Genomic DNA, 13695 nt, shown 5'->3' with positions numbered 1-13695 from the left:
GGAAGGTCTACTAGCTTCCAATGACCCTTAGCTGCCATCTGGTACAAATTCAAAGTGCTTCTGTCATCTGCTGCTAATTGCTGTCACCTGCATATTGCAGTCACTGAGCAACTTGGAGTGCAGTAAAGCAGGAGGCATACTGCTTTGTATAGCTGCATCTATCCATAATACCCGTGATTTCTTCATTAATATTAATTTAATAATAAAAGAAGTACACGCCTTATGAAATGGTATGAAATAATATAAATGACATTTCATGTTTATTTTAGTAATTTTCAGGGTTTAATCTGACATTCAAAAATGTGTGTAGATTTGTATTATAAATATATTTATTATTTTGGTATTCCTCAGCCTGTTTTTTCTGCTGAGATTGTTCAAACTGAATCTTACAGAAGAGTTCTTTAATCTTTTTTGTAAGCTGATAAGCTTTAGTCGGGGCACTAGCCTACAGCACCATATTATATTAATGTATTTTACTTGTAATTTAGACAACAAGAAGAATATCCTGATCTGAAGGCTAAACTGTCCCCTGTGGCACTTGCACAGCTGATAATCGTGAACTAGAAAGATGTGTATATCAAATAGTTTACAAAATGAAGCCAGCTGTGTTTCCCTACATACTGTGGCTTCCTGACATGCATCATTAAACCTTATTAGCTACTTCCTTTTACAAAGATTCTTGTAGTCTTGAACATTGCATATTAACATTTTCTGCCCCTCCAACTGGAAATTATTTGCTTTATTGTAGAGTGTCAACTTGCTCCAGTTTCTGATATGCGTTCTAATTGGTACTTTAGAGTATAATCATAGTGAAATACCACTCCGTGCATTTCTTTATTTGGAAAATTAATACAGACCTTTTCACTTCATCTGTCAATCTGTGCAACTTTTCACACAATTCCCAACTGTTGGGATTGCTAGTAAACCATTAAGTATGAAATGGTTCATAAAATGTCTTTAAGAATATAAACACAAAAAGAAGGAGTTGATTTTTATGGTAAGTTTTTGTTTTTGTTGTTGCTTGCTTAATAGAAATAAAGCTATTTCAGCTGATAAATTTAATGATGTAAAAAAACATTAAAAATGCAGTGATATTTTAAAGTTATTTTTTGTTGTTCAGATGAGGCTTTGTTTAATAAAGCCACCATCTTCCACTCATGCACACCACTTGATTGCTGAATTCTGATAATGAAATTCAGCTCTTAAACCTTAGGAAAGCAGAATTTTTGAAATATTAATCTCTCTGTGGGTAAAAACAGATTTTGGAATTAGGTGCAAAAATCAAAACAGGTACTGTGTATATGCATTTGTACATATTTACAGCTCTTTTGTATATCTGACCAGAAAGACAGTTAAATGCTTCTGATCTCTATGCACAACATTATGGAAAATATTATTCCAGAACATTGTTTGTTTGTACGATCCTAAGAATAATTTCAAAGCAACATGTTCTGTTAATTGTCTTAATCTATTTTGTGTTTATTTTAGGACAGGAGGCACTAGTAACACAGACATTATATAGATTATGAATAACATGTAGCTGTATAAAGAAAAAAATTAAGAACCACCCTAAAAACCTTTTTATTGATATTCCTCATCTAAAAAGTTTGATATTTGTTTCAGAAGGGTAATTTTCTTTGTGAACACATCGGTGCATTAAAATTGAGCTAGAAATTCTACAGTTCAGGTCGTAATTTCTACTTCGTATTTGAGTCAGAAAATTGATGTTTTTACATAATACTAGTAAGAAGTTGCACATCAAATCTTGTCTAGAAGTCTTCATTCAGAAGGTTTGTTTTTTGTGTGCCTTAAATGGTTGTGGACATTGGCTCTGGATTTATTTTGGGTATTTCTACTCAGACTTGAAGAAGTCTCACTCAACTTTCTTTGGCATTTTACCCTATATTCTGACATTTAATTACTCTTTTAGGTGACTACTGCTGATTTCTCACCGTATGGAACAGCTTTCAAGTTCCTGTTTAATTTTGAAGTAAAAATAAAAACAAGTCTTTCTTTCAATATGTATCTCAGACTTTCTGAAACATTCTCAGTTTGCAGGCTAACAGAATTTTATACTCAGGAATAGCTAGGGGCAGAGACAAAAGTTCGATGCAGTCAAAATGCTCTTTCTCAGTTTGTGTCTCCACACAGTTTTCCATTTATTCTTGAATATTATTATATGTAAATACACATTCATATTCCCCATGAATAGGATTCAGATGTAAATGCTTAGAAACAAATTTTGAGATGCTTTCTGTTGTGTGGTTGTTCATTTTTTAACCTGATTTCCTGTGCAGGAGTATCTGGGTGGTCGTGTTTGTATCTGGACCCGTGGTGAGGCAGGTTTAATGATGGATGTGGAGCATACATAGCAGAGGAGGAGGGAGGTTGTAGAAATGCTCCACCAATTAATGAATCACTGCATACGGCCAATTTTAATCCTTCCTTCAAGAATTTTTATTCATTCTCTTGCATTTATTGGCTAATCCATCTTCTGAAAGTTTCCTCAGTCACTTTAATAATCTGTGTGTTGTATCTACTGTATTACTTCATTTACATTTCCATGAAGAAAGTTTGCAGCTCTGATTTCCATCTACTTTTATGGCATTAACACCAACTTAATATATCAGTGTTTCTCATTGAAGTTTTTTTCCCAACTTTCTTAACTTTTAAAATAACAAGGTGTAATAAAATAAAATGTATATAATTTACCTGGAAATGAATTTTTGGAATCCTCTCAATTTTACCTCGAGTTAAGGTGGAAGGAAAATATATCCTTTCAACTGTCTTCAAGTTACTTTCAGTTTGGGATAAAATAGAATTGTGAAATTTTAAAATAAGCTTAGACTTTCTGGGTTCTTAGCTTAATTTATTTAATTATATTCTTAATGGAAAAATTGCCATGTGTTTTGATAACCTTAGCCCTGACCTCTCTTACCCCAGCCCTGTAATGTGAGATTAAACTCATTACAAAATGTAATAATCTCTGCTAATAGCTTAATCTAGATAGTCTACGAGGAGATGAGTTACTAACACCTTATTTTGAATGTGGAGTAAGGAAATTTTGGATTTCTTTAGGGGTATACATTTTCCAATATTCAATTTCAAAGATGTCTTTGGAAAACCTCTAGGGTTCTCATGCCATTTATGAAATATTATGAAACATAGTGTGCCATATATAAAACCCACAAATTCAGTCCCTACTATGAAAATACTACATTTGTGCAGTTTTCTATTTGAAAAAGCTGTTTGGATCAGTCAGCCTCATGGTCTGAAATGTAGATATATTACCATTCCCAAAATTTATGGAAATGAAAGAGCTAGCTGTTGCTGTTAATTTGTTAGGTCCCTTTTGTAATTGCTTTTTCCTTGAAGGAACTAGTACCTGTTACTGTGCTATTTATTTTTTTACATATATCTCAATTTTTAGCATTTATTTATATATATGAAGGTTCTATACAATAAAATTTTGTAACTAGTTCTCTGTGCTAATTTTGCATTTGTTTTGGTACAGCTAATTATCTTAATCTGTGAGAGAATAAATCATGTTTTTTTAACTTAGTCAGATTTGGAAAAATGCCATGTCCATTGAGTGTGTTTTAATAATAGTGTGTAATATGTAAAGCTGCTTATTCTGTATTCTGACCCTTGAAAGACCTGATTACATGACAGCATCTATAGAAAGGTCTTGAGTTGAAGCTGATGGCCAAACTTAAAGATATAACAAGCACACGTGAAAGGTACATATGAAATATAAATCTGAAGTTAGTGTTCCAGTGTAAAATCAAGCACCTTTAAATCCTGCTCTTCCTCCACCCCTGAGAATTCCACATCTTAGCAATATTGATCAGATATAAAGAGGAATGTGAGTGCTTAGAAACTGTAAATGTCTTCTGTGCTGTATACGTAGATTTTTTTAAATTAAAAAAAAAAAAACAAACGATGAATTAGAGTTTCACTGTGTGAATGCTTTTGGTTGTTGAAGTTTCCAGTAGGACTAGTTATCTTAAATTGCTGAAGCAGTTATTCTGATTTGATAGGTGGTCTTGAGAAAATGTTTTCAACTGGTAGCTTTTAATAGAAGGAGAGTATGTTTGTAACACAGCACGGTCCCTGTATGGATGCCGGAATTTAAGGGGCTGTTAACCTTTTCGATTTCTTAATGTGCTCTGTCCACGTTCCAATCATTCGCGTTCCTGACACCTAGCCAAGTCGGAGAGCATACGGTCGCACAGCATCTGACTGCTGCTGCCTTCAGGTGTGCCAGGCTGTGGTTGGATGAAGGTGTGTAGAGTGCAGGGTTTTGCTCAGAGGAAACGGAGCAGCGTGAGCGCTCAGTGCCCGGTGTCAAAGCCGAGCGATGCTCTCGGAGCGTTGCTCTCCGGACGCGGCGGTGCCGGGGCGGGCTCCGTGCGGCACACGCGGGCGCTGGCGCCCTCTGCTGACCAAAGCGCGCACGGCAGCGCTGCCCGCCCCGGCCTCCCCCGCCGCCTTCGGGCCGACCGCAGCAGCAGCCAAATATCCGCCGCTGGGCTTCACTGCTCGGCCTAAAGACTCGTTCTAAGAACAAACATCAGGCTGAAGAATATTTAGGCGCAGTAGTGTAGTTTACCAAACCGCAAAAGTGTTAATGGAAGCCGGATTTATAGTCAGCGGGATGTTAAGAATGAGTCGTGTTCAGTTTCTCTCATTGGGATCATTTGAAACAGAATGTGTTATTACAAATAGAGTAAATCGTTGTCATTCGGTCAAAGCAGGATGCAGTTGAATAAGAAGACACACTTAGGAAGGTTATGAAATCTGTGATAGCATTTGACAAAACGAGTGCCTTACTTCAAACAACTGAGCCCTACTCAGTGCAGTTGTGGAAATAGCTCACTTAGAGTTTTTATTGCAGTAGACAGCTAGAAAGAGCTAAGCACCTCTAAAATCTTGGAGAGGACTCTCGAGCTTCAATGTGAGTATCCAGACTCGGATGATGCTGAGTCTGGAAAAGGGAACAATATAAAATGGATTAATAAATGAGGAAGAGTGAGAGAGAACGGGTTAAGTCTGCTTTTTTTTTTTTTTTTTTCTTTTAGCATTATAGATATTTCTATTTACAAATGGGAATTCCGATTCCAAAGTGATTAGTTTATTTTAAAAAACATAAATATTAATTTATTAATAGTGTTTTAAAGTAAAACCGGGCAAGGCAGAAGGGTAATTTCAAAGCATATTAAAAGTATTCTGCTTTTAAGAGCAGTTAAACCTCTGGTTTTGAGTATGCATCAAAACACTACAAAATGTTCTTGAGCCTCTCCTTCATTGGGCAGTGACCTGTATTTCTTCTTGAGTTTTAAAATTTCTGCTGTTTTCAATGCCTATGCATTGGAGATGGACTGATTTATGTAAGAATACAGAGAAGTAATTGTAGTTTGTTTCTTTGAGGATACAATCAACACGATCTAAAATTATTTGTTGAAATCAGTGTAGAAATGATGTAATTCAGTTCCATAAAACTGCGATATTAACATGATACCAAAGACTTCAGTTTGCACAAAGATTCAGTTTCGTGAAGGATAAATATGTTTTTTGCCAAAAGTAAGACAGAAAATGTTATTGGAATCAAATTAACTATTTTCTACTAATTACTTCTGCATAAGTCAAATGGAGTGGACTAAATAAGTAAAGTTTATTTCAGTTTTATGAACTTAAGCAGACCAGTCCTTCCCCTGCATTATTGTTCAATTGTAAAATTAATGAAACCTGTAAAAGGCTTTTAGTGCTTCAGAAAATGTTTTCAAGGTTTCATTGTTGCTCTTGCAGTTAAACCGGTGATGAGACCGTGTTTGAAAATTGATATCAGAAAAAGCAGGGAGGTGACTTTTTTAACTAAATGGTTGCTTTATATATTTTTGTGTTTTCTTTGCTTTTACCACCTTTGAATTTACTGATTAAAAGAATGAGAAAGATATTGATTAAACAGTGTACCATACTGTATGCAAGATTTGGTAGGTTTGACATTAATCAAGTTTGTAGAGAAACATATTTGTGCAGACCATTGCTTGAGTACAGAGAATTAAGGCAAGATGCTTGCTAAACCTGAATTTACTTGTTTTGATTCATAGTTATATTAGCTTAATGTGGTTACCTGGAGTGCTGAGCAGTCAAGACTTTGAATCATAGGAATTAGGAGACTTAAGAAAGAAGAAACATTTACAGATTCCAAAGTTGCTCTTTGTGGTTTTAGTGTCCAAGATTAAGGTAGGTAGATAAGGATGTGTTGCTTTATTTAGCCTTTAAACACAGATTAGTAATCTGTTATTTCTAGGGACTATAGGGAGGGTTTAACAGATTATTGAAGAAAGTCATGGGGGTTTGGATAAGTGCAGCTGACTGTATAGTATAATCCATATAATTTTTTTAATAAATTATGGAATTCTACTAATCATTTTTGTTAGGCAAACCTTATTTTTGTCATCCTGCAGCTGATAGATGTATTATTTTAATTTTAATATTTTAAAATATTTACTGTTACATACCTCTTACACCTAAGTGTAGGCTGCAATTAATGGAAACATATATAATATACTAGTATTCAAGCCTTAATAAATTAATTTCAGAGTATGTATTAAGAATAGGAAAGAAAATTTTTATGTTTATGGTGCAAATTAAAACCCAAGTCCCTCTCAAGCATGCATACCATGAAATTTCATTGTAGTCAATGTAGTGTTTGGCAGTGCAGAACCAGACTGATTACTGAAATATAATTACCTTTGTAGAGGAATTTGGTTGCAGGGGGAAGTCTGTCCTAAGACTGTGCTTTAATACTTCAATAGTATTAAAGCAGGGTACTTAAAGGCTATTCGTGAGCAATTATTTCTAATGCACTTTAAACTGTAATTGAATAAAAAATGGCTGCACGAGACTATTTTGAGAAATCTTTGCCATTTTATAACATTTAATTATCAAATTTTACATTTCAGTGTTCTAGCATTTTAAAAGTTCTTATTTTCAAAGTAATATACATCCTATAGTGCTAAAAGAATTGTTCTGTTGCTACAATAATAGCTGCAGAAGATAACCTTTCCTAAAATTTAAGCATCTGGGGAAGGAACAGCAATGTTGTTGTTCAGATTGTATTTCAGTAACCAGAAGAGTTGTTTTTTTCAACTTCTTAATTAAATTAAGATTTTTCTCATAAGATAATGAATTATACCTTCTGGCCCAAAATGTGAAGTATAGACTTTGAATCGTTCTCTCATTCAAGAAATGAAGTATTTTAAAAACTTGTCAGCTTTTTCCATGCAAGTAGACAATTGATGGTTTAAGCCATTACTTTATTGAGAACCATTAGCTATTTAAAACTCTGTGCATAAATTAAAGAGGAGCTAAATGGATTTGCAGTTGTTGCCATTAGTAGCATTTTAAATTATACAGGCAATTATTGTGTGCATTTTCATTATCGTAGAGCAGCCCCCTTGCAAAACTATTGTGGTTTTCTTAGACATTATGTACAAATTTCCCCTTGGAGATTAAAATTTCCAGTGGTGTGTTTAATTTTGTTAAGTTGTTTCAAATAGAACAAATATTATGACAAGTAGAAGAAAATTTGTTTTACTAATATGGCAAATTGCAATAAACGTGGAAAATTACTCCAATTCTTAATTAGTCTATTTCTAATATTTACATAGTTATTCTAGTTACTAGTTTCCAAAGAAAAGAAATAGCTTTCATAAGATGGCATATTTTACAAATGCTTTGATAAAATCACAGTATAGTTAAAATGAAGTTTATTCACTTTTCCAATACTCAGATGAATTTTAGAGAATGTTAGTGAATTTTTGCATGAAATTAAACTGGATAGTTCAACAGTGTTTCATTAGTTGACTGCAGAAATTGTTTTAAGTGGAACGGCACAGAATTAAACTAATTAAATATCTTTTAGTACATGGGACTAACTAGTTTTTGAGAAATGGAGAATGCATTTCTATTAAAACTTCCTTTGTCTGTCTTCTTAAGTAGGATTTTGCAATTGTCTTCACTTACTATAGTAATTAAAAATATTAAAATTTACTATAGCAAATAGCATGGTCTAAAAAAGAATGGCATTAGTAGTAGCAAATCAAGTGTTCTTGAGCAAAAGATTTATTATGTGAAAAAATTTTCAGTATCAACTTTTTTATTGTCATAATACCTCTCCCAACACATTTTATTGGGTCCCAAACTTAAATTCACATCTCTCTTCATCAATTAGAAAGGTATTAATGCTTTGAGTTAGATACATATCAGTGTGCAGTGGACTAAATTTAATGTTTCTGTCCTTAAAGTGGCATTCTTCCCAAAGAAGCTCTTTATTCGTTTCTGTTCTGGGGTGGTGTTTTTTTATGGGGGTGGAGAGGGGAGAGATAGGCTTTCACTACCATGATGCAGGGAAAAAAAGTGTGAGGTAGTAGTTATGCATATTGCAAGACAGTGATTCTTTATTTTATTACAAAAAAAGACCAACTCTAGAAGGCCAGATTAAATCATTCCTTTCACTTTTTAATGGGATTTGGATGAATAGAGTAAAATATGCACTTTGCATTCATTGATAGCATCTTTAGGTTGAGGTAATTGAGTCTTTTTTCCCTGACTGAATGAATAATGACTTCATCTGATCCTCAGCGAGGCCTGAAACTTAGGCTGCCTTTGTCAACGCAAAAAGATCTGGGCTTTGAAACATGCTCTACTTCCCTGGCTTCATTTTTCTTCATTTTAATCCAAAAAACCTATTTTTCTCAATAATTCAAGCATAAACTATGTAGTAGTTGAAGCAGCGGAAATTGCAAGATATTTGTCCTCGTTGTGCTGCTTTTTAAATGCAGCTGATAAATCAGCCGCTGTGGTCTTCAGCTGCCTGGTTCTCTAGGGAAGGGACAGCCCATGTGTAAGCAAGATTGCTGGAATTTTTAAGAACTATATTTAAAGTGCTTCTTTTGCAGACTGTTTGTTATCTAAGGAAGTGTTATGTTTTACTGGTCTTAATGGCAAGACTTGGAGATAAAAGGAGCATCTGTGATGGGTCCTAGGAAACTCTTCCTGACATAGTTTTCCCACATATTTTACTGACTACTAGAGCATCCCAAAAAGTGGAGTAAAAATACCCTAGCTTACATCATACATTATTGAAATGCTGAGAGTCTTAGTTACATAGCTTAAATATATTTTTTTCATGAGAAACAGTAGATGAAAGATAGCTTCTCCTAATGTTTTACTTAAAATGTTTCTAAATCAAATACCTTTTTATTCATGTGAAGTTGAAGCTGTTTCACTCTACTGCTTTGAAAATGGATATTCCACTTGATTGTTGCTTTTTATTGTTATATGGGATAAGTGAAAGCTTTCTAGAATTAAAAATAATTTCTGTGGCATTAGTTCACATTTACAGTTTGGGATGAGAGCATAGTGAGAAGTCTCAGTGCACTTGTCACATGAATGAGAAGTCAAAGGCTCCATCCCATGTGCCTGTTGGATCTTGAATCTAACAGGGATTTGATCTTCTAGCAGTCAATAAGCTCCCTACAAATATAATACACAGTGACAGTATTTTTGCTGAATGCATGACAGAAGAAAATTGTCCCTGTTCATTTGCTCATCTGTAATTGTCTTTCCTCCTTGCCCTTCTGTATTTCTGTCCTAGAACAAGGAATAGAGAAGGGATGTGTCAAACTTGAAGGCATTCAGAAGGCTTGGCTGGGACAGTTCACATTGGTTCTGGGAATTGTTAATGCCACAAAACCAGGGAGCATCTTTTGTGTGCAAGCATTGGAATAACAATCAATGCAATTATCAAAGTTCAGTTAATTGTTACAAGTGCATGGATTTTTAATAGGGAAGAATAACCAAAGCAAATAATCACTTATTGTTTGCGCTGCAGAAGCATAAATTTAAGAGAAACTCCTGAGTAACTTGATTTCCTTTTCTTCCTCCAGGTTGGCTTGCTGGACCTGGAGCTGAATCAGCTGACCAAAGCCCTGTTTTTGGCTTTAGTTGCCCTGTCAGTTGTTATGGTAACTTTGCAAGGATTTGTAGGCCCATGGTATCGCAACCTTTTCCGGTTCCTCCTTCTGTTTTCCTATATCATCCCAATCAGGTATGTATAAGAATGAAAGCAAAATACAGTTGTCTAATTTCACTGTGTGTGGATTTCTTGAAATTTATACTTGCTTCTCACTGCAAAGGAAATTGATCTTATCAGGAAGCTGAAGGAGAAGGTGCCAACAAATCTGCTGATTCTTGAAGGATCACTATAAATAAAACAATACTGTTGTATTTTTTTGTATAATGTTCATCTTGCTGGAGTAATCAGGTTATCTAATCCTTTGCTAGCATAAATGTATTAATAAGGATACAATGTTGGTGTATGAGAAAGAGGTTTCAGGAAGCATGCAGTTCAATGAACTGCTAGCTGCATTATGGAATTTTATTTTTAATGCCTTAAATACTAAAAATATTCCATTTCTCTGGTTAAAATACAGACATTTTACCTCAATCATGATTAATTTAAATTGGATGGCTGAATAATGTAAGTGCTCTTTTACAATGAGAAGCGTTTTAACATGTGTAACCAAGTAGAGACTTGCCCTGAATTAATTAATTCATTAAGCATGAGTACTGTATATTCAAATTGCAGATAAACTGGAATGCGAAATAATATCCATGTGTGTAATCAGGTCTTCTGTGGACACAGAAGTGAGAACACTGACTCTGAAATAAATTATTTTCTTTGCACGGGTATTGCCTTTGCAAAATGGAAATACTGTTTCCTGTTAAAATACCCAGTGTTTAGATTAAGGTAATTGTTAATTTTAGATCCTCTTTAGAACTGTTTAGTTTGAGATACATCATTCAGTAAGCCCAGTGATCAGCCAGAGTTAGCAACATCTCAACTGTAGCTAGATTTAAGACCTGTCCCCTCAGGCATGCACACAATATTTAAGTTCACATAATAAAGAAAAGAAAAATAACAGGGGGATTTCATTAGGCCTTTTAATCTAAGCTTACATTACTTACACGTTACTGTGATCACATTTTTTAAGTACATGTCTGTGTGAAGGAAATTGTATCATATTTGACATATGGGATACTCAGGAAGCCTCTGTCTTAACATTTTATAACTTAAAGGACTTTATTTTTATAGTACTTTTGTGTTTCAAGAGAAACTGATTCTGTGGGAAGTTGAAGGAGAACGTTCTGGCAAATCTGCTGGAACCACAATTTTGGGATATATTTCTCTAAACACTGTCATTGTCATAACTTCCTTATTGCTTGTATGATGCTGTTCAGTCACGTTGCCACCCCCCCACACACACACAGTTACTGATTATTAAGCAATTTATCCATGTGAAGAGGCAAAAAGGCCTCCATTCAAATTGTTAAGTCAGTGTTTTACTGAGAGATGCACTTTAAAACTTCCAGGGGAGGGGAAAAAAGTGCTAAGGATATAAAGGATCACTTCTAACTAACAGATAACTTTTAACCATTTTAATCTTTGTTGCTGGATGCAAGAGGATTAAGGCCATATAGGTTTTGTAAGTAAATTTTACTCTATAGTGAGGGTTCAACATAAGCCGTTGAAAAAACATGTTCATTGAGCAGCTCATTTTCAGTGTAAGAGTTGTTTAGTGGAGTAGTTGTGGCATAGCTTTTCTCCAAAAATAATTTCTAGCATGCATCTAATCCAATTTACAATTGTTTGTGGAAGGTAATATAAAAACTAAGAGTATTAGAGAATATGATTGGTTTAGTTCATCAGACAGGAATTTATCAGAGAATGTTTCCCTCTGTAGAGTTTTATCTGTTTCTTTACCAAATTTTCTTCAGCTAGGATCTTCATAAATACAGGGTTGCTTCCCACACTGTCAGCAAAATGAACAACTCAATCATGCTGGTGCTCAAATATGACTACACTTCCCTTCCTCTCTTCTGCATGTTAAGCATGGAAATGGCTTAATTTTTAGGCTGTATTTTGAGTGTAAACTCTCAAAGATGAAAATTACAAAGCAAATGACATTGAAGCACCAAGTGTTGTATCCTCCCATTATTTTTAAAATAGCTATATGAGGGAAATAATGAACTTACAGACACAAATGAAACATCAGAGATTAGGATTCACTGGCAGAGGCAAAGCATATCTGGACTCAGGCACACACAATGAAATGTATTGCTTGATTGAGTTTTAGAGAATTCAGGAAGTTGCAGAGCTTTTTTGGAGTTCTGTTTGGCTTTTGGTTTGCATAGCAGGGGAACTTCCAGGTATACAATAAAAATAGTTTTTCATTGCTAGACGTGTTTGGTGAAGACCATCAGGAAGATGATGATAGAGTTTAACTGATCGCTGTGCAGCCTCTCGTGTAGTTTATGGGAAGAGGAACTTTTCAGGTGCTTCAGAAAGAAGCTGGTTCCTTGTGATTCAGCTGCATCCTAAATACTCGTCTACATCAGTGTTACTTCACTTGTGCAGGGTATTGCTGTGGGGTATGCAAGACTTAAGAAACATAAACATAAAACAACTGTAAAAAAAACCCTAACAGTGCAGCAAAATAAAAACCATCCCAACAAGCAACACTTACCCACCCCTCACCTCCAAAAAATCAGCCCCCAACATTGCACATGTTCTGTGGTGTACAAAGAATCAAGAAAAACAGAGAAAAAGTAATAATAAACATATATCGAAAGCTTAGTCCATCTCTAAACTGTTTGTAAGTTAGAATCACTATGCACAAAATGTTTTGAACACCCCCAGAAACGTTTGACCCTCAAAAGTGTTTCTGTCATTGATGTTTTCTTTTTCCATATGGAGAAACCATAGCCTAGGGAGCCTCCATAGGTAATCTGCTGCCCTATTAAGTCAATCTATGTTAATTTCTTAAGATTTATCAGGGGAGGATATAAAAGAAGTCCATGACAGACTGTCCAAAACAAAGTAAATCTCTCCAGGATTATCTTCATGCATTTTCTGAGTTTTTCCATGTTCCTCAGCATTTTTAGGCTTTTTCTAGTTGGCTTAGCCAACTAGACTGTATCACCTAGTGCAGTTGTCACACAGCAAGCTAACAGGGAGCATGGGTCCTCAGGTATCTCCATGCTGCTGCTCTTCGTGATACCAGTGTGGAAGTTCTTAAGTCTGTGATGTCGCCTTTACTTTTTTAATAAGGTGCTTTTGTTGAACAACTTGTATTTTTTGGATTGTCTGTTTTCTGAATGACAAGGGTCAGAGGGCAATAACAATCATGCTAATGAAAAGCCAGCACCCTGCGTGAGGGAAGATATGTTAATTTTAAATACAAGAGAATAGAAGAGATTTAATCAATATGGGATGCAAGATACCAACTACTGCAGAGATGAAAATTCCGAAGTGTGTGTATATGGGTGCAGGAAAGATGTTAGGGCTGTTAGAGAGCTTTGTCACGAAAGGATTCTGTTCTTTTCCCTGGCCTTGAGCATTAACATGTCTTTATCAGCTCACTTGAGCTACCGTAGCAAATGGTTCAGAAAGCCCAGGCCAAAGAAAAGACTTAGTGATAGCGCTGCCCCACAAACTGGATCGCCTCCACCACCAATGGACTTGGTTCATTCATTGTCCAGTCGTCTTCACCACCTTGAAAGACAAAGTGAGTTGCACGTTGTGTTGAGGTCTTCTGTATGTTTGGGTTTTGTAGCTAGGAAAGT

The 13695-nt window shown here is 35.2% G+C and overlaps 1 protein-coding gene across 2 annotated transcripts in view; it reads left to right on the top strand.

Annotated features, from left to right (window-relative positions):
• The window catches only part of ATP9B (ATPase phospholipid transporting 9B), a 147403-nt gene that overhangs the window by 88713 nt on the left and 44995 nt on the right, over nucleotides 1–13695 (top strand). For both annotated transcript variants that reach the window (XM_014877770.2, XM_014877762.2), the window contains exon 12: nucleotides 9957–10117. In XM_014877770.2, the coding sequence (XP_014733256.2) occupies nucleotides 9957–10117 (161 nt within the window). The remainder of the gene's footprint in view (nucleotides 1–9956; nucleotides 10118–13695) is intronic.

This window comes from Sturnus vulgaris, chromosome 1 (assembly GCF_052056855.1).
Source record: "Sturnus vulgaris isolate bStuVul1 chromosome 1, bStuVul1.hap1, whole genome shotgun sequence".
Lineage (NCBI taxonomy): Eukaryota > Metazoa > Chordata > Aves > Passeriformes > Sturnidae > Sturnus > Sturnus vulgaris.
This window is presented reverse-complemented; position numbering and strand designations above follow the sequence as displayed.